This window comes from Amblyomma maculatum, chromosome 11, assembly GCF_055883805.1.
Source record: "Amblyomma maculatum isolate TAMU_Amacu chromosome 11, ASM5588380v1, whole genome shotgun sequence".
NCBI classification, from domain to species: Eukaryota; Metazoa; Arthropoda; class Arachnida; order Ixodida; family Ixodidae; genus Amblyomma; species Amblyomma maculatum.
In genome coordinates, this window is record NC_139354.1 from 108,539,638 (window position 1) to 108,566,312 (window position 26,675).

Below are 26,675 nucleotides of genomic sequence, written 5' to 3' on the forward strand. Positions count from 1 at the left end.
AGGAGGCAAGGTTGATATCTTCAGCGAGAAGGTTTTTAGCGCAGGAATTAGACGAAGCAGAGTCTGGAAAAGTATCGGACAAAGTCGAGAATCCCACTTCAAAGCAAGTACAATTGATGATAGTAGCGTGACGCAACAGGAAATCCCAGCCTAAAATGAGCGCATGTGAGCAAGAAGACTGCACGACAAACCCAATTGTATACGATCAGTCCTAGACTCGAGCGGTGCATGCTGCTACCGGCCTAATGTGTTCAGCGGTGGCCGTGCGCACAGTCCTGAAACTGGCGTCTTCACTTTTCCGAGCGACAAAGATTAGCGTCCATTACTGAAATCGCGGCACTGGTGTCGGTAAGAGCCATGACAGAAATGCTCTCGACCGAAGCTTTCAAAAGGCTGCCAGGTGATCGGCGTGGCCTTTGAAAGTTCGATGGGGATGAAGCTCTTGCCTCAGGAACTGCGGTACTTTGTTTTCCTCTTGATTATTCTGATTACGTCGCATTGGACAGATGGAGTGGCGTCGCGGCGAAAAGAAACGGCGGCTCTAGAGGGCGGAGCGATCCGAAGAAAAAGGACGACTTGATGTTTGCTCGGCGCATGCGGAGTACTCACGCGATGGAGGGCAGTACCTGGAAGCTTGGCCAGGTGGTGCTGGCACTGAGTAAAAGCGACTGCAATAGCGGGCAATATGGCCAGGCAGTCGGCAAGTAGCAAATTAGACTGTTATTTGTGCGCCATGGATTGCTTGCTCGTGGATTCGGTCGACAATGTGATGATGCCGGCGCTTGTACAAGCACTGGCATCGCCGAGTAGGCAGGCCTTGGCGGTCTTGAGGCGATTTCGACGTAAGTTAGCGTAACGGCGGTAAGCCTTGAAGGACGTCGGCTCAAGTCAGAGGAGCGGCGACAGGTGGTGGTGGTTGGGAGGACGGAACTGTCTCAGCAACCTGCGTTTGAATGGCTTGACGGAGATCAGGAGCCAAATACGGTGGCTGTCCTTGTTAGCTAGAAAGAAATGAAAGCTGACGCACCGCCTCTTCACAAACAAAATCTTTTATCTGCTGCACCAGAGAGCAGCTGCCGGTGGCAGGCGTCAGTCCAGCAAGCGATTCCAGTTGCGTTGGGTGCTGTCGAGTAAGCGGCCTTTGCTTTCGCCGCACCTCGAAGCTGTGGCAGAGCGTGGTCTTTGGAAACAATGCGCAAGTCAAAGCGTAGGAACATATGATAAGCGCAGTCTATGCCTTTTCAAGATGTGCTTGATCCTTCCAACTTCCCGACATGTTGGGGTTCACTCGCTTGCTAAGTCGACATAAGTCGGGCCAGATCTTCTATGTAGTTCATAAAGCTTTCGCCCATCTGCTGCTACCAATCACGCAAGCGCTGTTCAGCACGGAGTTTTCTGTCTTCCGGACGACCAAACATATCTGCAAAAGTCGTTTTGAAGGTGGCCCAACTTCGGATGTCCCCATCATGGTTCCGGTACCACAAGTTAGCCACGCTGGTAAGAAAATATGGCGTTGTTCAGCGTTGTGTCGTCTTCCCACTTGTTGTAAAGGCTCACCCGTTCGTAGGAGCTGCGCCAATCTTCTACGTCATGGTCGTCAGTCCCACTGTAGGTAGCTGGGTTCCGCTGATGAAGGGAGCTGGCACAGATGAAAGCCGAGCCCGCCTTCATCGTGGGTGTCAGGAGAGTGCGGCTGTGGAGCTCCAGTATCGATGTTCTGACCCAGCACCACCACCAAGTGTAGGATGAGGGTTTATTTGATGCTACTTGGACTGGGAATATCAGTGGCGAACGCAGCCCGTAGACAGTCAGGTCAAACACGCACAGCGATAGCAGTGCCACTGACTGAAATGCTCCCCACCTACTTCTTTCTCTTCGCACTGTGCTCAGTCGGCGCGCCGATCGAGGCGGCCGTGGTTAAAGTATTGAACGTGCGAGAGCAGTACGATGTGTCCGTTGAACAGCGCATTTAACACGCTTTTGTTTACGGTCAGCCTTTAGCCTCGTAGCCAATTTTTCTGGTGTTTCAGGAACTCATAATATCTGCCGCTTCTGAACTTTTCTCTCAGCTTTCTTTGTCCCTCGGACACATCTCTAGGATCTGCAGATTCCGGCTGACGGTTTTTGTTTCGCGCTTTAGCACTGAGAGACTGGCATAGAGTTTGGTTAAGTACTGGTCTTTATCTCACATCATTTTTTTGGAGATACAGTCGTGAGCAAACGTGGTATACAACACTCAGCCAGTGACTGAGCTCGAGAAAATTGTATCGAAGTGCCATCCAGTGACAGTGCAAGGGTCAGCGACAGTGACACATGCATGTTTATTTATTTATTTATTTATTTATTCAATACTGCAGGCCTTTACGGCCCAAGCAGGAGGGGCATACAAATGACATCAGCGTATAGAACGAAGATAACAAATAATAATTTCAAAACACTTGTTCTATGGGCAGTAGAACATGAGCAAAACAAGGACTAAACGAGATGTGCACAAAATAGGGCACTGCCACTATTGTCTCGATCTTAGATAGCTGTTGCAAGATGAAGTTGGCATGCAGTTTTCTCGACCTCCGCCACCGGCAGGATGTTGTATACCACTTTTGCTCATTACTGTACATATGCATTGCCTCATAATTTTGATGCGAATGAGGAAAAGTGGGAAGGTGGACCTGTAACATAAACACCTGTTTTCAATGCCTTCGTCCCACTCGCCGCATCTGTGACTCGACATAGTTTGGATCGCAATTGCTATGACAACGACTGGCGTGACGGTTTCTATGGTAGCCAAGCGTGGAAGCATCGCAGAAACGTCAAGAGATTACGATTGAGATCTGAGCTAATTGGTTGATATTAAAGGAGGAACTGCAGCCTAAAAAAAAAAAACAAAATGGCACAAAGCTTCGCAAATCAGATCGCCGGGCACAAAGACGCCGGTTTTCCTGCATCACACATATATGCTGTATGTGAAACGCTGCACACAAGTTCAAGGCCAGCGAATTCCCAAACCGAAGGCACTGCGAACCCGGCGAATGTGCCCCACTGCTTCACGAGTCGTCCTTCGTGGCCAGAAAGAGGGCGCAGGTAACGCGAGAAGTGGTGGAAGCAGTGACATCTACGGGAAACCTGCATCAGCACCACCTCTGTGGCACCCATCGAAAAGGAGATGAAGTTCCTTGGACAGTTTTATAAATGTTCAACGTCCTAATTTTTTTTCTCCCCTGGCTTGTTTCGTTGTTATCGCGTTGCCGGTTTTTCATCCACGTTCCATGACGCATTGATTTAGCTTTTGATCCCTTCAGGTTGCCCCTTTACACTACCCACGTTCACTCGGTTTTTGTGTTTAATTTTGCGTTCATCCCGTGGTGTTTTCATCTGATGCATCAAGACTAAGTGTGTTTTGTGTTACCGCTCCTCACTCCTTCTCCCTTTCACCTTTATATTATTTTTCGCTCTTGAATAAACATCAGGAGAGAGATGACCGGATGAGTGCTTTTGACTTAGGGAATCAATCAGCGCGAGATGATTGGATGCGACGCTGATGTGCCTGGTAGGAGTGAAGTCTCTGGATCTAGGCTGCGAGCGTAGACGGCAGGCTTTGCTCTCTATCCCTGCTGTTCTCCTCCAAAATAAAGTGTTGAGGCCGAAAACATTTAACCTACAGCTTCCCGCGCATAGTTAAGTGGATGCACCACCCAGTTCAAGGTTTTTATTTCAAGTGCACGTTCCTGCGCGTTCTTGCTTTGCGACTGGCCTGCGCAGGAATGGAACTTGAAGGAGACAGTGAGGCGAAGCGCGAGAAGACGGTTGGTTACTAATTAAAATATTGTGTTGCACGATGGCTTAGTCGCTTAATGCAGCGACAAAGTAAGCTGACCTGTGCGCTTCGCCATGGGTTTGAATCATGCTCGCGGACATACACTGTGTTCTGTCATATCTTCTATTTATAATGTGTCATCACGATGAAAGTGTGGCTCCAGAGCCTCAGGAAGTCCTATTTGATTTCGCTGGTGTGCGAATTTAGTTCTGCGATTTTAATTTATATATTAATGAACGCATAAGACCACAATAAAAGACGTTTTTTACCGTTTGCTCTGTATTGCTGTTCATTCGGAGATTGTTTCGAATCAGCAAGAGCCGTTAAGCAAGAAACGCAAGTTGGTGCACTGATATCTCCGCACATGCGCAGCACGCATGATCGCGCGTCGGCGAAAGTTATGGGGCGTCACTCCCTGGGTTCCTCACTTAGGAAATTCAGCTCGCGCTGCAGAACGATCAAAGTCAAAACAAACATTTCCCGTTCATGTTCCCGCTTCGATCCGTACTGAATCATTCCGGCCTGACACCGGAATCTGCTAGCTTTCATGATAAGATCAGTTGTAGAGCGGGTGTCTCAAACGGAGTCGATCTAGGGTTGAAGAACTGGACTGGGAATCATTTTTCATCCCTTTATTATTGTTAAGAAAGCTGTATATTTTATTTCTAGTTGTATTGCTGCTCTCGCTTTAGTATCAGCAAGTGCTCGGTTATTGTCGCGTAAACGATGCCCCTCACAGTTGCGCCCGGGGCAGGCTTAGAGCCAAGAAACAGACTTGGAGCTAGCGCCATTCTTCGTTCTCTCACACCTCTGCGCGTCTTCGTCGTCAGCGCATGCTACATTAGCTCCCCCGTTCGGGAAGCATCGACCCGATGCTAAATTCAATTGGGTGCAGAATAATATAGTGACTGTTGTCTGGCATAAAAAGGCTTCAGCCGAACCACGTGGACCCCTTCAGAACGCTTGAGATGTCGGAGTTCTGGTTCTTCTTGAGGAACGACTTCATAGTCCAGATGATCACCAACGCGTCGAAGAACGTTGTAGAAGCCGAAATAACGGCGCAAGAGTTTTTCATTGAGTCTGCGTCGTCGAATAGGGTACCAAACCCAGACAAGGTCACCTGGAAGATAATCTTCAGTGCGCCACCGCAGGCTGTAGCATTCTGCATCTCGGCCTTGCTGCTTCTGGATTCTCACTTGTGCAAGTTGGCGGGCCTCTTCAGCACGCTGCAGAAAAGAAGCGACATAGTCATTTGGAATTTCGACTATATGAGGCAGCATAGCGTTGAGCGTGGTCGTCACTTTTCGTCCGTACACTAGGCATACGGAGCCATGTTGGTCGTTTCTTGAACGGCGGCGGTATTATATGCAAATGTTACGTAAGGTAACATTTGGTCCCACGTCTTGTGATGGACGTCCACATACATCGAAAACATGTCGACAATGGTCTTGTTCAGACGTTCCGTCAGGCCATTTGTTTGGGGATGGTATGCAGTTGTTCGGCGATGGTTGGTGCCACTAAGGATAAAGATATGCTGGATGAGCTCTGCATAAAATGCTGCTCCTCTGTCTGTAATGAGAACCTCTGGTGCGCCATGCCTCAGGATAATTGGAAGAATGAAAAGTTCTCAAATTCAAAGGCGGTAGCACAAGGAAGTGCTGCGGTTTCCGCATAGTGGGTCAGGTAGTCAGTAGCTACTATAATGCACCTGTTCCCACAGGTGGAAGTAGGGAATGGTTTAAGCAAGTTCATCCCTATTAGCTGGAATGGTCTGAAGGATGGTGTAATGGGCTTTAAAAGAACGGCTGGCTTCAGAGGCAGAACCTTTCGGCGCTGGCAGGCACGGCAAGTTGGAACATATTGTGTCACATCGCTTCACAAACGAGGCCAGTAATATCATGCTTTAATTCTGGATAGCGTCCGAGTGACACCCAGGTGGCCGGATGTGGGTTTATCGTGACAGGCTTGAAAAATTTCGTCCCGTAAGCTTGCTGGTACGACAAGTAGGTATTTGCGACTGTTGACGGTAAAATGTTTTCTTGACGAGAACGCCGTCGCGTAAACACAGAGAGGACAAAGTGCGACGAAAAGATTTAGGGATCATGCAGCCGGCACCTTGAAGAAAGTCGGAAGCTCGTGATTGTTGCGTTGACTATCGGCAAAGTTGACTGAGCTGATTGCCTTCAGAAATGCGTTGTCATCACCACTTGCGTCCCAAGCTGCTTGCACAGGAGCACGAGACAGGCAATCCGCGTCTAAGTGCTTACGACCTGACTTGTAGGTTACAGTGATGTCATACTCTTGAAGTTGTAAGCTCCATCTTCCGAGACGTGCAGAAGGGCCTTTGAGGGTTGTCAGCCAACAAAACGCCTGATGGTCGGTCACCACTTTGGAAGGTCTGCCGTATAGGTATGGTCGGAAATTCGAAATAGACCACACGATGGCGAGGCATTCCTTCTAAGTGACGGAGTAGTTTGCCTTGGCCCTAGACAAAGCCCGATCCCACGCTGTTGACTGTGCTGTATCTGCAATGGGACAGCGCCCAAACCGACATTGCTTGCATCGGTGTGCAGTTCGATGTCTGTCGTTTCATTTAAATATGCTAGAACTGGAGGTGACTGCAGACGACGTTGAAGCTCCTGAAATGCTTGCATTTTTTGTTCTCCCTATGTGAATGGTATATGCGCCTTAGTAAGAAGTGTAAGGTTGGCACCTATTTAGGAGAACGTTTTCACAAAATGCCGGTAATATGCGCATAATCCAAGAGAGCGTCGAACTTCTTTCTGGTCCCGCGGTGTCGGAAAATTGGCTATGGCATCAGTTTTTTCAGGATCCGGCAGAACGCGTGCCTCGTTCATGACGTGGCCTAAAACCTTGAGCTCTTTGTGACCGAAATGACAATTTTCAGCTTTCAAAGAGAGGCCCGAGGATTGCATGGCTTCTAGTACTGCGTCTAGGCGACGAAGGTGCTTCACGAAATTCGGGGCAAATACAATTACGCCGTCCAAATATACAAGACAAGTCGTCTATTTCCGATCTGCAAGACCGTTGCCCATGAGCCGCTGAAAGGTTGCGGGCGCGGAGCAAAGGCCGAAGGGCATAACTTTGAATGCGTATAGACCGTGAGGTGTAATAAAAGCCTTCTTTTCGCGGTCCCTCTCATCGACCTCTATCTGCCAGTATACAGATTTGAGATCCATGGAGGAGAAGTACCTTGTGTTGCGCAGACGATCTAAGGCATCATCTATTCTGGGCAAGGGATAAACATCTTTTTTCGCAACGTTGTTCAATCGGTGATAGTCTACGCAGAAACGGAGTGTGCCGTCTTTTTTCTTTACAAGTACCACAGATGCAGCCCAGGGTCTGCGGGAAGGTCGAATGACATCATTATCTAGCATTTCTTTGACTTGGACTCTGATGGCAGTACGTTCTTTTGCGGAAACCTGATAAAGCGACTGGCGGAGTGGTCGAACAGCTTCGTCAGTAATGCCGCTATGCTTTGCAAGGTGCGTTCGACCAACGCGTGACGATCTGGCAAATGTACCAGAGTAGCGACGGGGCAGATTGCGTAGTTTTCCTTGATACTTTGGAGGTAATGCCGGGTTTACGTCGTACAGCAGTTCAGTGTTCTCTTAGGATTCTGTTGCTGAAGCGCTACGTGCAGAACTAGTGTCAGTTATGGCATTGAGATATGCTACAGTTATCCCTTTGATCGGATGTTGATGCTCATTGCTGAAGTTCGTGAGTTTTCAAACAAACCAACTGCCCTGGCAACTGCTATGCCTCTTTCTATAGGCAGTTTCTGTTTGGTCTCAACGATACCTTCTGTATTTTGCATTGGGAGGAAACCCACAGACATCATAATGCTAGAACGTGGGGACACACTCACATGGTCATCAATAATGTGAAATGCAGTGGGGATCATGCTATTGATTTCGATGGCATTCTCAACTGAAAATCTTACCGACTGATTCTGGAAATCGATAATTGGCCCTTATTCCGTTGGAAATTTCCATGCCGATGTACGTGATGCCGATGACGTGATGATGTGATGATGTGATGAACGTGATGCCGATGACATCACGTGAGCATTGGGCCAACACGATGAACATCGCCAGAAAGGTTTGCCCTTGTAGAGTCATCCTCGACGTGCAAACTCCCGTGGGCATGATTAAATGTACTCCAGCAGTGCGTACTTGTGGGCCATCGCATGCTGTTGTGACCTTTTGAGAGTGCTACGAACTGTTCACTCAGAACTGAATAATCGGCGCCAGTGTCGATTAGAGGTGTGACGTCTGTGCCATCAACGGAGATCTGTTGGTCGGCGGTCTGTGGTGTTGTGCGGCGGCAGTTTCGAGGCGTCCGATCTCTGCTTCGGTGCCCTGAAGGAATGATGATTCGGAGGTCGGCGTCATGGTTACGTTGGGATTGGTGGATTGTTTAGGCGTTGGTTCTGCTGGTGTCCGTGTGCAATGAACTTTGATTTGCGGTGAAGAATTGTAGTGCGTCTGTGGAGGATTTTGGAATTTTCGTATTTGAGCAGCCGCACCTCCAGAGGCTGCTGCATCTAGTTTCCTCTACTGGGACTTTGGGATTGTCCCTGGCGCCCAGGAGAGATGTACCTGCAATGCGATGGTGATCGGAAGCGACTTGGGCCTGGGTCGGCATGCGAAAGGTATTCTGCAATATCGCGTGGATACTGTCCAGGCAACGGACGATGGGCATCAAGAGGAAACCCATGGAGGCCGATTTCGCTATAGGGACAGTGGCGAAATATGTGTCCAGCTTCCCCGCAATGATAGCACAACGGTTGGTTGTCGGGTGTTAGCCAGACATCGGTCCTTCGAAAGGCGCGACGGCGTACGTTTGGTCTGGAAGACCCACGGGTGACCGGTGCGCGTGGCTCGTAGGACGGTGTCGAAGGTGGCAGGTAGCGGCTGGTAACCGCGGCGAAACTCAAGGTCTGGGGCGGCGGTGTAGCTGCGACGGGTGCGGGCACTGCATACAGCGGGAACGGGCACGCCCAGCGCTTGTTGTACTTTTTCGCGAATAATGTCAAAACCTGTTGCGACCTGTGGTTGTGGTGGAATCGGCAGGTATTAATCCACCTCTTCCCGAACTATCGCCCTGATCGTATCACGCAACGAGTCCGTCAAAATTTCTACGGATTCACTTGTATTGGCGGCGATCATAGATACAGTAGTACGCTGATCTTGGCAGGAACGCATTTCAAGTGCGTTTTCGATGTTGGTCGCTTCTCTGAAGAATTCGCCTAATGTTGTTGGTGGACATCGCACTAGGCCTGTAAATAGCTGCTCTTTAACACCATTCATCAAAAGGCGCACTTTCTTATCTTCCGAAATGGTCGGGTCTGCACGTCGAAAGAGTCGCTTTATCTCTTCTGTGTTCACTTCACGGTGTTCAAAGTTCACTTTCATTCGGATGTTGTATCCGGCTATTTTCAAGAAGTTCCACTTTTTTCTTGCGAAATGTGCTGGTGAACGCACGCAATAATTCCACCTTGATTGTGTCCCATGTGTGGAGTCCAGCTTCGTGATTTTCAAACCACGTTCTCACAGAATCTTCCAGCGTGAAGTAAACACGGCGCTGTTTGGAGTCAGCGTTCCAGGCGTTGAAGACAGCCACTCGGTCGAACTGCTCCAGCCAGTCTTCAGCGCCCTAATGGGACAGGCCGTGGAAACGTGGTGGATCTCGCTGCTGGTGGAGCAGGACCGGAGTTGTCGATACTGGCGGATTCATCCCGCTTACACCAATGTTCCTTGTTTTTTTTTTTTTTTTTTCTTTTTTTTTTTTTTTTTTTTTTTTTGTGGTCAGAGAGAAGACCGCACTCGGGAGGAAGACCTTGCAGTCGGCGACTCCTCTGTTGTACTCCTTCACAGTTGCGTCCGGGGAAGGCTCAGAGTCTAGAAACAGCGTTTGAGCTCAGTCTTGAAGCTAGAGCACTCTTTCGTTCACTCACACCTCCGCGCGTATTCGCCGTCAGCGCATATTACATTAATACGAAAGCTTTACTACAGGAAACATGCGGCGGTAAACCATGACAAGACAAAATTGTACAGAGCAGGGACATACTGTGTTTGACCTTATGGTTTTTCTTTGCAGTCATGCCTAATTTGAGCGGGAAGGTAGTGATACAATACCGAGCCTACACAATCTTTGTGAGCTGTAAAATTTGACCCTAAGTTATTATATTTTATAATAAAATCAATTAAACAAAATATGCTAACAATTGTCCGTATAATAAACACGTTTCTTTTAGATGATGTTGGATGCAAGAAAAAATAATGACTATGCGGTGAAAACAGTGGCTGAATGGGAATCTATATTTGGTACAAAGGTAAGGAGAGTTTAGTTATATAAACAGTTTTTGCAATCGTGGATACTTGCTCCTATATTCTAAATGTTACTTTGCATTGCTGTCATGTGATATTCCATGTGGCGTTGCGTTTTTCGCTAGCCGCCATGAAGGTGATTAAAATGGACTTAAATGACCTTGCTGCCTCTTATGTCTAATATTTTAATGACTTATCTACAATTGCTCTTTATATTTACTTTTAAACAACTTCTGTTCACACGCTACAATTCAGAGCAGAAAAGGAAAGTTGGAGAGGAGCTAATTAAGTTTTGTTAGAGCCACTGGCACTGCTTATACATTGTACCATTAAAAGGCGAATTGACTCGTACTCGCGGCCAAGATTCTGCCACGAGAAGTGTCACACTTCTTCGCTAGATTCCGCGGGATTGTGACGTCATCACCTGGTGACGTCTACCGTCAGGTAGTTAAAAATAAATAGATAAATTCTGTCTTTACCGGGAGTCGAACCTCCATTCCTTGGATCCGTAACCGAGCGGTTTAGGCAACTGCGCACACCTTAATTTTCCTTGTCTCGCGTGAGGATAATAGCAGCGATGACATGACGCTGAAATGAGTGATCAACAATATTAGTCATAATAATGACGGTGAATTTAGTTGATAATAAGAGCAAACGTGATGCATCGTGTGCACCAGCAACGCTTATGCCTACGTATTTCCGCAGTGAAGATTCCATAGTGCTCTTAGAATTTTTTACTCCAGCACTTCCTATTGGGATGCTAAAGGACGGCAAAGCATACAGACCTTGCCTTCGATTACGAGGCAAAACCGCGGTTATTCGATTCTTTGTATTATAACGCAGCGGAAAAGACGCGTAAAAAGAGGCTAGGAGCACATAAAGTACTGATTTCAAGACTAAGCAGGTAGAAGGTAACATGCTGTCACCAACAAATGAAGAGTATTTTTTTTTTTCATAATCTGCATAAAAAGGTTTTGCGATTTTATCTGTATTTGTTCCTCTGATGATGTCAAATATTTAGGGGTACTTACCGGCAGTATTATCAAAGAAAAAGAATTGAACCTTTATTTGAAATCACGCTGCAATCTTGTTTTAAAATTACTATTAGAAGAATTAAAAATGTTAAAGAATTATGTAAAAGAAATGCAAAAGTATTTTACTCCTTGCATCGATCGAAGCTTATCTTTGTTGTCGACGTCAGTCTGTTCGTATTGATGACGGGTACTCTGAGTAGAGCGTGGCAGCGAGGAACCGGATAGAGAGTGGCTTTGGCATCTGGTCCACGGGGTAATGAGGTTCTTGTTGAGGGGGAAATATGTAGAGGGGGATTTACGCGGCCCTATAACTGTCTCCTGAAATTGCAGGGATACACGGCAGGACGTCTCGAACGTCTCAAGAGCGAGAGGGGCGCGGAGCTGAAAAGGACGAATCCACCCCCCCCCCCCCCTGCCGGCCTCTCTCCCCTTCTCTCTTATCTTGGAGCTTCCTACCAACCGCTGCCGTAACGTCGCCTCTTCCTCCACGGCACCTTCCAGCCACATCGCTTCTTCCGCGCATCTCTGGCAACATAATAAACTATTTTGCTGCACAACACAGAAGCGAAAAAGATGAATAGTCAATATTTATCACCTAATATTCTTATAACGGCGTAATACAACTGTTATGTCCACCATTCCATGAACTGGAACAGCAAAGTACGCATTGTGATATATTTCACAGCTTTTTTAAAAAAAAAGTCCGAAGTTTTGAAGTTTCGCTTCCTAGTAGAGATTCAGTAATCCATTCTCTAATGTGCTTAGAGCACATGATTTCAATTTGTGCAGCCAGTATTTCGCCTTTTGACTAAACATGTGATTATTTCTTGCAATTTTGCAGTTCCCTCTAATAGAAAGTCTGAATATGGACCTTAAAAAAGCGCAATGCTCTATTGAGAGAAGCTCCTTGATCGGAGTAAACCTGGAGCCCTACTTCTCTTCATTAATTGAATACCTCGATACACTGGAAACGTAAGTTTTAAAATTTCGAACATGAATGCTTATTTCATATTTTGCCATGGGCACTGTTGGAAATTTATATAATTGGCCAGATAATTATATTCTGCAGTTGATAAACCATTGCTAGTTTGAAGCACAGGATTAGTCAACTTGTAATTAGTCGTTCCTATAAAGAGCGTTCATCATACCTCTCAATCCACGTGTTCATTGGCAAATACATTTTCTTCTTCAGAAATGCATAATTTTGTGGAATATTTCGGGTTTACAAATGAAGCTTTCAGCACGTTGCAAAAATGTCTTTCTAGCGGTTATTACTATTAGTACAAAGAAAAAAGTATCACAAAGACAGTAATTTTTTTTCCTCATGTCATTAATCAGCGCGAATGAACGACAATGGCTCCTCCTTGAGCAGATATAAAAATAATGTTTTTCGCAGTGCATTGGCAAAGCAAGCAGCATATGTCAAATGAAAAACGCGCACAACATTGGCTTAAGTACAAAGCTATACCTGTTAGTTCCCAGTAACGCGAAATATGTATGCAGAAACAAACGTGAGATAATTTTTGATTTAATATGTTTCTTTTTCCAGACCTGTACTCACTAATTATGCAGGCTGGACGTTCATACGGGAAATTTCAGATGCACTTACGCCGAACATAAGAACAAAACTGGACGCTTTTCTAAAAGAAACGCATAAACCTGGGGTCGACATAACATTCACCGCTGAAGCATGCATTACAAAGCTCATAGGATATCGTGGCTTGATGGTGAATGGTGTAGCTAACCTCTACCTTATCCAGTATTTCAACGAGGCTTCCATAAACAAGGTAATGTCACTGAGTTAATCTTCGTTGGGTTTCTTCTTCTTTCTTTGTTGCTGCTTTGCAACGTCAGGTCCTCGCGGTGGAGGAGCGGTCCGTTTGGCGTGCGACACGTTGCAGAGGAGAGGACACAGATGACGCTGACTTCTTGGCACGAATGAGTACTGAAGGATTTATTTACACTATATACATATTTACACTACGACCGGTGTGGTCGCTACCATGAGAGGAAAACTAGAACGCCAGGCCACGGTGCGCCCGCACCAACACCCTGTCCTGCCTTGCCGACGACTTAACTTGCGTCGCACTACAAGTAGTGGTTCCTCGGAGCACGGTCAGCGCATGGCATGCCCCGGTCCGCACCTCTCGCCCTGCTCTCCACCGAGAGCCTCAGATCAATCTCTCCTCTAAGTCTGAGTTCTAAGTCCTAACTGCTCTCTGGCGCCAAAAACACATCCCTAAATCAATTCGCACAGCATTTCAGTGCCCAATAGGAAGTGCGTTTTCCAGGGGCCTATCAGTGGATCATTTCGAGTTCAAAATGGCCAATGGCATGCTGCCACACCACTCATGAGCAGAGGTGGGAAAATGCCCTCATTTTCGCCTTTCCTCCCTCGCCCTCAATTTCAAATCAGCAGCCCTCCCTCATCCTCACCCTCACTTAAAAAAGTTTCTTCGCCCTCCTTCGCCCTCATCCTCACTTAAAAAATATTGCTGGTCCTCACTCACCCTCACCCTCATCTCATTTGCCCTCCCTCACCCTCAACCTCATGCCCAGCAGTTTTTATATTTGTTATTTTTCATTATCTTCGATCTATGGCAATGTTACAGTGAGTCAAAGTAAGCGCAAACTATTCTTCTCTGCGTCTGTTTTCGGCAGTGTCAAGCCGCGTTGATCATTTAGCAATCCGAATTTCTCGAGCTAACTATGGACTTAAATAAATGACGGGGCTGCATTCATGCTGTAGCGTATCACTGGCAAGAGCCGTCTGGTACTTAATTGTTCCGATCGACAGTTGCTGAGATTAAGATATGCACTGCACTTGGAAATCACAGGTTGTGAAAAGTGCGAAGAACAATTCTGGCAGTGCCCTAAGCATACCAATCAAAGGCGAAACTTCGAGGAGGAAGAAAAATAACCACTGCCGTAATTTACCGGGCAAACATGCCCACCGGTTCACACTCCATGTGTTTGAAGGAGATAGAGTGATTAAATGCGTTTACACCGCGCATGAGGATGGAGGAGGTTCTAACTTCTAACCAGCCGCAGACGGAAGGCATGAGGCGTATACGGCATATTAGACAACAGAACAATGTAATCTAATTCAAGTAACAGAAAAACGCTATCACACAGATGCGTAAATTTCGAGGCAGTCAGGGGTTCATGAACCTCGATCGCTTCGCAGGGGGAGGGTGGGGGGGGGGATGGAGGGACATAGCATGCGAGCCCGGGGCCGTGCTCGACAATTTCAGTCATGTACATGTAGTGTCATTTGGGAAACGCCGCGTAAAAATGCGATTATTAAGACACGGCGTCGCAGGTACCACCGACGATGTGCCCCGATCGCATCCCGCCTTCCCCCAAGAATAAACCGAAAACGCAAAGTGAAACACGTAACTCTGTTGCGCTTCTGGTGTTCACGAACGCCGCCTCAGTGTTGCGTAAAATCGTTTTTTTTTTTTCACTTTTTATTAAAGTTATACGAGAACAGGACGAGACAGCGCCTAACTAGAGCAGTACGATGTGCAAAGTGAACGGCCAGATTTTCATGCATAAGGTTTGATTATGCTTCCTGAATAGTGTGCTTAAATCTAGGATTACTTATGAAAGAAGGAGTGCTTATAGAACGGGAACAGAAGAACAACACATATGTGCCAACTAGCCGGAATCAGCACTCTGCATCAGTTCGTCTAAGTTCACATCTCCTAGCTCATCTGCTTCATTCCGGACAGAACCCGCATATGCAAAAGCCGGAAAACGGATTGTTTGCACTGTGAAGGCAAGAGCGGCAAAATAATGAAACTCACCTGGAACCTGCATGACGTTGTACACATCTTTCACTTGGACCGCGCATTTCCCAATGATATCCGAGGACACTGCCACAATTCAAACTTATTCGCGCACATAGTACAAGGACGTCCTTGAGCATATAGAATTTGCAACAGCGCACCAAAGTGTTGTTTCAACAAGCGTCAACAACTTGAGTGGTCCAATCGAAAGGACACAGCAACACAAACTGAAGGGCTTCCCCAGCCGTTCCTGCCGCTCGCTGTTTCTTTCTTTCTTTCTTTTTTTTTTTTTTTTGAGGGGGAGGGGGGGAGATTGGGCTGAAGAAAGACCCTTTCTTTGGACAGAGAGAGCGGGAAAGGAACGCACTGTGGTGGACGCGTGTGTATCCTTCCGAGAGCAATTCTGCCACGTCCATTCATGTCTTCACCCGGTGCCTCAGGGAGATCTGATAAGACCAGCCACAGCCGCCTCTTTAGCCCAGCCGTGGGCTAGCGTGCGTGGTCTGCCCACAGCTCGGATATTTTTTTTCTTTTTTGAACAGCTTTCCTAATGACAGCTGCCTTCGCTGTTGGGGGAGTCTAGCGCCTGTCGTCGGCGCATTGCCACAGGGTGCAAAGCCAGGCGCACACTGATTGTTTTGTGCGTTATCTGTCGCCCTCCCAAGCGGTCTTCAAACGAAGAGCCGCCGACCAAAGCTCTCGGGCGTGCAGGCTGAGGTGCGCCCCGGCTAACAATGTTCCGGCTTACAGCCTTTTAGAGCACTGTAGCCCGCCGAATGTAACGTCTTCCAGCGGCCTAGTACGAGTAGTGGCGTTTGTTGCTTCGTTTTTAGTTTGCTTAGCAACACACACATGGTGTATGCGTGTGTTTGGCACAAGACAGAAAAAGTAGCAGACATCTCGCTGATCATTCCACTGCTTCACATGAGAAGCGATCAACTGCTTGCACAACAACACGGGAAATTCGCGGAAGAGAGGAGGCCTCCTTCCTTCCACAGAAATGGCTAAGCACAATCAGGTGTACAAAAATCAGTGCGGTCATAGTTTCAACCTGCCAGCTGGAGATCCTAGGACATACCATGACTACGCGGAATCGAGTTTACTTTTATCTCAGCTGTCTGCTTTATTAATAATGAGTCAGTCTTAGAGTGAATGTGGGGCGCTGAAGCTGAGGTAATGCTGCGCGTTCGAGAGCAGGTATCACGCAAACCCTCGAAGAGTCTTCCTCTTCTCCAGACCTGGCAGACGTTTTAACAGTATGCGAGACAGGTGCTCTCTGGCGCGACTATAGCCTTAGCGGCATGCATAAAGGTATTTCATCTCAGCTGGTCACCTTTATGTTATGAAAATGTAGGGACACTTATTAAAACGTTCTCATAAAGTCCGAAGCTACAATTACAGCCCGTTTTAATCAAACCCAACAAATGTACCTGCGTGGCTTTGGGGCAGCGGGTCTTACTCGAGGTTTAAGCGTCCTGGAGGGCTGGACTTCGACGTCACCCTCTCATCTCATAGGTCAAAAAACACTCAGTACGGACCTCTCTAACCGAATTTGAATCTATGTTTTGTAGCTTTACTCGAATCTAAACCCTGCTTTGCGTCAATTAAAAATTCCAGTTCAGCGGTTGCCTTATTCGGCAGCATTGAACCTACATCACTTTTTCGCTTTATATTGTAACGAAGTGTTCGCACGTTGAACTTTCTTGACGGCACGACGGCTCCGCCGCATTGAAGAAAGGGACCAGGCGATTTCGTTTGATAACACAAGTTAACTGAATTTAATAAAGATGAACTCAAACAATAATTAAAGCGAATCCAGTAGTACCAAATAAACAACTAATTCAAATTAACAACACATCAGTCCGCCAACGCGACATCTTCCGAGCAGGGGTCCCGAGCAGCAGCTCGGATGGTCGCCGTCCTCCCTTACTTGCCGCCAAAACCCCTCTGTCAACGTTCTTCAGGATTCTCCAGGCAGTGTTTGTTACCAGGCGGAAATGCGCTTATCGGAGCCAATGAGACGACTTTCTTTACAGCTGAGAAACCAATAGGACGCCGGTGCCCGCGAGGTTGTTTCCTGGCGAGCACCGCGTGAATTTCTAGAAGGCGCGGCGCATCTCCGCCTGGCACCCAAACACACAAAAGGTAAACCAAAAACGCATGGGCCGCAAGGACGCAGACGGCACAAAACACAAAGCTCCGTCCGTGCTCTCAGCCGTCGCCCCCAAGCCCTCAGGCGTTAACCGGTTGGGACGCGAGCTTTCAACAGCTCGCCTCCTTCCCAGCCGTTAACCATTTTCCGAACGGCGTACATCGTGAATACCCCCCCAAGAAGAAGGGGAAAGCACAGCGACGCCGTGCAAAAGAAAAAAAGGACCGCTCCCCGGCTGTGCACGGGTCCGGAAAACGGCGCGCGACATAGGCATAGCTCGCTAAGCGACACCTCCCCCCTATGAAAAAGAGTGTCCCACTCGGTCACAATCATGCCCGTACAAATAAACCGCAAGGAAATGCTATGAATAACTATGTACAAGGTTCAAAAATGAAATTACGTCTACTGGATAGGACCACACAACAATACCAAAATTGAATAAAATATACGCAATGCCGAAAAAACGAGAAAATATAAATGTCAGGTGAAACAGATTACAACCAGGAAGGTAGAGAAGAACACTTACACGCAATAAAACATTGGCATATCAGTCAAAATGGTACAGGGCACACTCAAAATGTCCACTTGCACGTATTCACACAAAACACAAAACATTCGGGAGTATATACAAAGTCACGGCGGATTAACACTTCCGTCCGCGCTGTAATACATCTCGGTATCACTGCCATAATCGGTCCTTACTCCTTTGGGGTTGGTGCGAGTTCCCGTGGGTCTACACTGAAATGTTGATTCGGAGTATGAATATGTCTCAGTCGCACTTCCAGCAGAGGTACCGCGATCACTGTTTTTCACGGTCGAGGCCGCTACACGTTTTGGCCTTGCGGAGACACGAACACAGCGCTCAAACGCATGCACACCATCACCACGATCACCGTTTGCTGACTCGTCGTCGGCGTCCTCATCAGAAGCAAGCCGTGGGTGGTAGTGTTTCAGACGTTCAGCGTTGACGACATCCCGCTTTCGGCCGGTGCGATCGATGACCTCCCAGTTATTTTCTGATACCTTCCGGAGCAGACGGAACGGCCCGTGGTATCTGTGGAGCAGTTTGGTGGTCTTTCCTTTCGATCGAGAAGGCGTCCACAGGTACACAAGGTCTCCCGGATAGAAAACAGCATCCCGTCGTTTGGAGTCGTATGCCCTTTTGTTCTTTTCTTGCCGGTCTTTCTCACGCTGAGCTACGACTTGGCGCGCCTGGCGAAGCCGGTGCACCACCTTGTGAGCATCCACTTCGTCACAGTCGACCTGCGCGACACCGAGGGCCACCTCAACAGGAAGTGTTGGCTCGTGTCCGTGAAGAAGAAAAAACGGTGAAAAACCTGTCGTTTCGTGTTGCGACGAATTATAGGCGAAAAGGACATAAGGCAGGAATTCGTCCCAGTCCCGATGATGCGAGGAGACATACATGCTGAGCATGTCGGCAAGCGTGCGGTTGAAACGTTCGCACAAGCCATTGGTTTGCGGGTGGTACGCTGTTGTTTTCACGTGGTCTGTACCCATGGCTTTAAATATTTCCTTAATCAAGGAAGCAACAAAATGTTGTCCGCGGTCCGTAATGATGCGGCCTGGTGCCCCGTGGCGTAGGACGATCTCTCGCACAAAGCCCTGCGCGGCCTCAGCAGCTGTAGCCGCCGGGCATGCTACTGCTTCGACCCACTTCGTGTGGTAATCAGTCATCACGAGGATGTAGCGGTTTCCGGATTGACTCTTCGTAAATGGTCCCAAAAAGTCCATTCCAACCTGTTTAAAAGGCATTCCCACCGGGGGAAGAGGCTGGAGAAACCCGATTGGTTTGCCCGGTGGGGCTTTGCGCGTCTGGCAGTCAGGGCACGACAGCACGTAGTTTGACACCTGCGCGAACATCTTAGGCCAGAAGTAACGCCTACGTATCTTCTCCCATGTGCGCTTGACCCCGAGGTGTCCCGCCGTGAGATCATCGTGGCAGCCCCTTAGCACCTCTGACCGCAAACATTTTGGTACAACCAGTGCGTCGTAGTCTGACTCGAAACCTTTCGCTCGCCTGTGCAACACACCGTTGATCATTCGAAAACACCGTGCCGTTTTTTTCAGTGTTCTGGCAACGGGTGAATCCGGGTTCTCCAGGTGTCCTATCACTTCCCTCATCCAAGGGTCTTCCCTCTGCTTCATGCCTACATCCACGCGACCTAGCACAAGCAGCGGTGCAAAGTTATCTTCACTAACCGGTGCCGGCTCGCGTGGCAGGCGAGAAAGGGTGTCTGCATCTGCGTTCTTCAAGCCTGGGCGGTGTTTGAGAGTCAGGTCAAACTCTTGCAACAGCAGGGACCATCTCATGAGGCGTCCATTCGGATTCTTGACATTCATCAGCCATGCGAGGCTGGCTTGATCTGTGATCACGGTGAAGTTACTACCGAATATATAAGGTCGAAACTGCCTACAGGCGTAAACGACAGCCAGACATTCCTTTTCTGTGGTGCTGTAATTAGCTTCCGCTTTGTTGAGATGACGGCTGGCGTAGGCGATGACATGTTCCCGACCCTCGTCTTTTTGAACCAGCACAGCACCAAGACCGTAGTCACAGGCATCCGTATGGATTTCGATGGGCTTGCCTGGCTCGAATTGACGCAGAACTGGCGCCGTAGTCAGCTTCTCTTTGAGCGCTTGCATGGCCGCCTCGCATGCCGTGTCCCACTCAAACGAAACATTCTTTCTTGTCAAATTAGTCAAAGGTCGGGAGATTAGGGAGAAATCCTTGATGAAACGCCGATAATAATTGCAGATTCCCAGGAAACTCTGAACTCCTTTCTTGTTTTTTGGCGCTGGGAGCTTTTCGATCGCGGCTATTTTGTCCGGATCTGGTCTGATGTTCTCTCCAGTCAGCACGTGCCCGAGATACCTGATTTCTTGTCGCGCGAAGCTGCATTTTTCCGGCTTCAGACGCAAGTTGGCTTCATCAAGAGCGCTTAACACCTTTTCCAAGTCCTCTAGGTGAGTTTTCATGGTCCTCGAGAAAATGACAATGTCATCCAAATAGGCCAAACACACCCTCCAGAGAAGACCACTCAAAACTTTGTTGATCATCCTCTGGAATGTCGCGGGAGCATTGCACAGACCGAAAGGAACGACATTGAACTCGTACAGACCGGAGCCGCATGCGAATGCTGTCTTCGACTTGTCCTCTTCGCGGATTCCTACCTGCCAATAGCCTGAAGTGAGGTCAAGCGTCGTGAAATGTCGAGAACCCTGCAGCAGATCCAAAATGTCATCGATTCGCGGTAATGGGTGCACGTCTTTCTGGGTAACCGCGTTCACCCTTCGGAAATCAACGCAGAAACGCCAACCTCCCTGCGGCTTTTTCACGAGAACGACGGGCGATGACCAGGGACTGTGCGACTCTCTGATCACTCCGTCACGAAGCATCTCTTCCACTTGCGCTTTAATGACCTCCCTCTCGAAGGGTGAGTGGCGGTACGGATGTTGACAAATGGGTGCTGAGCTGCCCGTGTTTATAGTATGCTCCGTTACGTGAGTGCGCTGAATCGGATTGTGCTCGCCGGTAAACAGGTGACGAAACTTATGAATAACGGACAAGAGCTCATCCCTCTCAGATGGCGTCAGGTGTGGCCCAGTTTGGACGTCAAAGTCCTCTGTCGCAGTGGGGTCGTGTGGCACGGCGAGTCCGAGTTGCGCCTCATGAAGTGATGTGGCCCAGCCGATCTTCGCGTCGCGATGTACCACTATCGGCAGCAAGGTAGGGTTTGCAACACGGACGATTCCGATCCCACCAACCACGTTCACGACGGTCCGCGCCACCTGCAGTCCACTTCTAAGGGTTGACTTTGGCTCGACAAGCTGAATTCCGTCTCTCGGTATGTGTACCCTTAAAATGGCTTCCGTACGAGGCTCGATGGAAACTTGGTCTTTACTTCGTGCAGTGACCACATTTGACTGCGATTGCACGCTAGTATTGAGGTGCAGCTGGTACACTTCACTCCCTATTTTTAGTTGTTTACGGAGGAAGTCAATCAGCAGGTTTGCCTGCCGGCAAAATGGGAGCCCTCCTATCAACTCATAAGGGCAGTCCTTGAGGACAATGAATCTTACGCTGAATCTGGTCGATCCGAATTGAAGCACTGCTTCTGTTTCTCCTACAGGTGCTAATAAGTCTCCGCTGATTCCTTTGATAAAAGCAGTGCCCTCAGTTAGTTCGACTTTTGAAGCAATTTTAGCCGCGAAGCTAGAAGAAATGATGTTTACGGAGGCGCCAGTGTCGATGAGAAGGGTGGTCTTCAAATTATTTGCCTCGACTTGGACCGTGAGGAGTTGGTCTTAGGTCATCACGCTCACAGATCGGCCAGGCTGACCACCTAAGCCCGGCCGTTCCCGTTTCCCGGATTGGGAGCCTGCTCGTCGCGCGCATTTCTTTGTTCGCGGTCCTCGTCTCTCCATCGCTGGCGACAATTCCGAGCTATGTGACCGCTTCGGTTACAGTAGCGGCATCGCGGCCGTCCGTCGTCGTCACGCGAGGTTCTCTGGGGCAATGGCGCGCGCTACGAAAAATTTCTTCTTCCATTGTCTTTAGACGTCCGGATAATGATTCTAGAGAGGCGGCGATCGCCTTGAAATCTTGCTCACCTGCGAGCCTTTGTTGTTGACCATGGAAGGCAGCAGTGTAGGTGGGAAGTAGGTGGTGCTGCCCAGATCCCGGCACAGTGAACGGACGAGGCTCGTTGTTAGCGCTGCCAGCTGTTGGCAAGATGTCCGAACTACAAACACAGGGTCCCGTTGCCAGGTAGGTGGTGTTTGCTGCGGTGGCCGGCAGCACCCGGGAAGTGAAACCCATCAGCGCGGTCCAACTGAGGCGTTGCAGTGTCTGCAGGAAGTCGGCGCAGCTGGACGGATCGGATATTATCATCTTCTCCATTGTCGCCGGTTGCAGGCCCCGCAGCAGATGACGCAATTTGTCTTCTTCCGGCATTTTGCGGTCGACCCTGGCGCACAGCTGCAGCACATCATAAAAATATTGCTCCGGAGTCTCCGACGGCAGGTGTATTCGATTCTGCAGCCGAAGGTGAGCAATTTCCGTCGCGTGGCGGCTGCTGAAGCAGGTCTTGAGCTTCGCCGCCCAGTCACTCCACGAAATCGGCGCACCGGTAAGCAGCTGTGAGGTGTGCCACTTCTTCGCATCGCCATCAAGGGCAAGGTACAAAAATTTCACCTTTGTGTCGTCGTCCCAAGCGTTCAACGATGATACGTGCTCGTAGCAGGTCAGCCATTCCGCCACGGACTCCTCAGGGGTTCCCTTAAAAACAGGAGGGGGGATGGACATCCTCTGTTGAGAGCTCGTCATCGTAGCGAAGTCAGCTGTCGCCTGCATGTCCGGATCACTCCTGAGATGGGGGCGCATCTCCGGTAGAGCGGGGTCGTCGTTACCACGCACCTTCCACCACTTGTAACGAAGTGTTCGCACGTTGAACTTTCTTGACGGCACGACGGCTCCGCCGCATTGAAGAAAGGGACCAGGCGATTTTGTTTGATAACACAAGTTAACTGAATTTAATAAAGATGAACTCAAACAATAATTAAAGCGAATCCAGTAGTACCAAATAAACAACTAATTCAAATTAACAACACATCAGTCCGCCAACGCGACATCTTCCGAGCAGGGGTCCCGAGCAGCAGCTCGGATGGTCGCCGTCCTCCCTTACTTGCCGCCAAAACCCCTCTGTCAACGTTCTTCAGGATTCTCCAGGCAGTGTTTGTTACCAGGCGGAAATGCGCTTATCGGAGCCAATGAGACGACTTTCTTTACAGCTGAGAAACCAATAGGACGCCGGTGCCCGCGAGGTTGTTTCCTGGCGAGCACCGCGTGAATTTCTAGAAGACGCGGCGCATCTCCGCCTGGCACCCAAACACACAAAAGGTAAACCAAAAACACATGGGCCGCAAGGACGCAGACGGCACAAAACACAAAGCTCCGTCCGTGCTCTCAGCCGTCGCCCCCAAGCCCTCAGGCGTTAACCGGTTGGGACGCGAGCTTTCAACAGCTCGCCTCCTTCACAGCCGTTAACCATTTTCCGAACGGCGTACATCGTGAATACCCCCCAAGAAGAAGGGGAAAGCACAGCGACGCCGTGCAAAAGAAAAAAAGGACCGCTCCCCGGCTGTGCACGGGTCCGGAAAACGGCGCGCGACATAGGCATAGCTCGCTATGCGACAATATCGTGACATACCAAGCACAGGAAATCATGCTTTGGATAAGAAGCTGTTGAAAGCCGACATAAACGTGGTCTACCCCTACAGTGAAGCTGATCTTGGCAAATTAAGTAATGGCAAAATAAAAACACTGGCACGTTGCCGTACGTGCGACTCCTTAAGTTATCGGAGGCTTCTTGCTAACACAAGTGGTGAATTCCATCTTAATGTAGTATGCTTCGTATACTTTTCTGCTCAGTTTGAACGCAAACTTCTTCAAGATTGTCGTTTCACGGAAAGAGGCGCACGCCTTTGGAACAGAACCACGACACTGACGACATAGACGGCCAGGTCCCCACCACCCCGCCAGTGCATCTACTCATGCGTGGAGCTCTGAAGTGGGGCGTTTCTGCAACATCCAATTTGTTCTGTGTAGTTTCTGACACGGGACATTGGTATATGGTAAACGATGGCCATCTCCCTCGGGATGAACCTGTCTAAGTGTTTGATACTGCATCCTTAGCTGCTTGTGCTTTCCTTGCACCATATTGCACGAGCCAGTCAGTTTTTCGGGTGCAGTGATGACTACCAGGACGTCAGCTTTCTGAGCCCCGTTTTTTAAGTGGTGGGAGATTTGATAGTAATATGGAATGACAACGGATCTTGTACCTTGCGCTTTTTCAGCGCAGCGGTGCTGCTCTACATCCCTAGCATCCCTGGCAAGGTTCTTTAAAACAGAGGTGACCACCTCAAAGGGAAATCCTGCACTGGTCAGTGTTTGCAACCAGACATCCACGCTATACATGTCATTTCATGTAGGCAGGCTTTGTAAAGAGCGGCATGCAGATAGTTTTTAGCAATGCTCTTAGGAACCTTGGAATGAGCTAACTGGTGGCTTAAAATACCTTCTTTCTTTTTTTATAGCGAGGCTGATACCTCCAGCACGCTTTGATTTTGCAAACAGAAACACATGTATCTAAAAACTGCAAGCACCCTTGCGCGCCCAACCCGAAAAGCATTCGGCAAAAAATTAAACCCGGTTCAGCATTGTCATACCCCCCTCATGCGTGAGTCTGTGACAACATACAGCCTTACGATCGTCGGGCATTTCCATGCATTAAACTTATTCTGAATACAGAACAGATGCTAAAAGCAAATAATATTAAAGAACTTTACTCCAGTACAGAACTTTAACAGGCTAACACGTAATGAGAACACTTTGGATATTGGAAATGAAACAACTCTTTCGTGAAATTGTGTTCAATGCTCACATGCTGTAGTTATTCCTTTCAAATCGATGTTATGTTAAAACCCATCTGAAGAAAACTGTCTTAAGAAAATAAAAAAAGTAAAACTTAATGCTATAGAAATTGCAGAAAAAACAATGCGCTGTCCGCTGGCGCTCTTGTGCGACACGTTACCAATGATAGATTGACCTGCGAACACGCGATAGCGTTTGAATCAACTGTCTCGCTTCGCGTCAGGCTGATTTAAACTGAGCGTGGAGGGAATCGTGCGTCTGTAAGTGTGAGTGAGCTGGTGTCGGTGGAACGCGACTGAACTGCCTCCGCTTATCCAGCGTTGGAGCCACAGGAGACCGTGTTGTCGGTTTCGAATTTCGTGTCACAGATGGGTAACGGAAAATTTGTGCTGTTATCGAGGGTGTGTCTATCAGTATCAGGTATCAATATAGAGACTGCCAATGCCACGCTCCAGTATGGTAATTACGAGCCGCATATAAATGCACGATTTGACAATTTTGCTAATTTACAACAAAGCGAAAAACGGTAAAAGAAATGAGAAAATACTTTTTGTTTCTACAAACACATGACAAAGATTGCAACTGATATTTAACTGCGGTTTATTTTATTGCAGCTATTATCAGCACAAATTCACTGCTGTTCATTTTCCTTTGGTTTTGCTGCGAATTGTAATTTACACACCTTATGAAAGCTTTATGTAAAACTAGTCAAGTAACACTGTCAAGAAACACTTCTCATGCGTCGGCTACTCATGCAAGCTATCCGGACGGGAAAAAAAAATACATGTGGCAGGGTCCCAGCAGATAAGATCACCCCACCTCGCTCTTTTGTGTTCATTTCTCTGCGCGTCCCCTCCATTTCGGACGCGCTTTTTTTTTTTCTGAGCGTGTTTTTCCCTAAATGGCAAGAACGTTAGCAGTTAGAAACGGTTGTCCTGTGTACTTTGCCGGTCCCGCCGTGTTCTGTGAGGCTGGAAGCAGCGACATCGCTCTCGGTGACTCCCTGCAGCTTCCTAGGGTCGTTTTTAGACTTTTCTTCACCGCGAGCGCCGGGGCAATTTTGTGGCTTTCGTTCCTGCTTCCTCTATAGCTGCAGCATTACATTTGTTTTCTATACAACACATGCATAGTGGAGGAGAACGTGTGTTGTCACTCTTGCCTTTCGGGTTGCCGCGTTTTTTCGTACTGCAGGAACTATGCCTTTTGTTGAACATTTGCCCTCGCCCCTCAAACTCTGTATCTTTCCCTCCCTCACCCTCCCCTCACCGCCTCTGCCCTCCCTCACCCTCGCCCTCACAAATTTTTCAGCGCCGATCCTCCCTCGTCCTCACCTCACCGAGTCAGATCCTCACGAGGTGAGGGTGAGGACGCCCTCATGAGGGTTCACCCTCGTGAGGATGCCCATGTCTGCTCATGAGCACAGCATGCATCTCTCTCTCCCAATAGCAAAAAAAAAAGAAAAAAAAAAAAACAAGACAACAAACAAACACGCTAAAACGCAGCGGCCACCAACGGTGCTCACTAAACCTGCGAGAGCCGTCGGCGGACGGCGACTGAAGAAAAAAAAAGGAAAGGAGCAATTAAGCGTCCCCTTTGGCGCGCCGACTCCTACGCCTTTAGACCCGTAGCATTCCCCATGCTACACCCTCCGACCGTCCCAGGCGGCTTCTCCGGAAGGACCAAAACCGGACAATGCACGGGGAGCGCGACACGCAGACCACGTCGCCGAGCGCGCGCCTCCTGCCAAGGTCTTTCCTGCCGGCTTGGTTTCACTTCCGTGCCCGGCGGCCCTCTGCAAGCAGCATTTGCTACAAAGTTTCGCGACGGCCAAACAATTGAGGTGGGGGCGACTCGAGGAGCCATTAAAAAAAACGAGACCTAAAGACGCCGAACAAACACCCTTCTGGTGTGCAGATGTACCTGGCGACACCCAGTCCGACGGTCTGCAAAGGTTTAGAGAGAAAAAAAAACTCTAGACGCCGACCTAAACACTTTCGGATGTGCAGGTGTACATGGCCCTCTCAGCCCAACGGCCTGTAAACCTGACTCCTCCCAACCCAGATTGTTGTGCGTACACT

General features: G+C 48.6%; 1 protein-coding gene across 1 annotated transcript in view; it reads left to right on the forward strand.

Moving 5' to 3' along the window:
* LOC146174635 (neprilysin-1-like) overlaps nucleotides 1-26,675 on the forward strand; it is a 244,341-nt gene that overhangs the window by 110,982 nt on the left and 106,684 nt on the right. Inside the window, exons 8-10 of the mRNA XM_084583822.1 lie at nucleotides 10,095-10,172; nucleotides 12,043-12,173; nucleotides 12,751-12,988. Coding sequence (XP_084439948.1) covers nucleotides 10,095-10,172; nucleotides 12,043-12,173; nucleotides 12,751-12,988 — 447 coding nt within the window. The remainder of the gene's footprint in view (nucleotides 1-10,094; nucleotides 10,173-12,042; nucleotides 12,174-12,750; nucleotides 12,989-26,675) is intronic.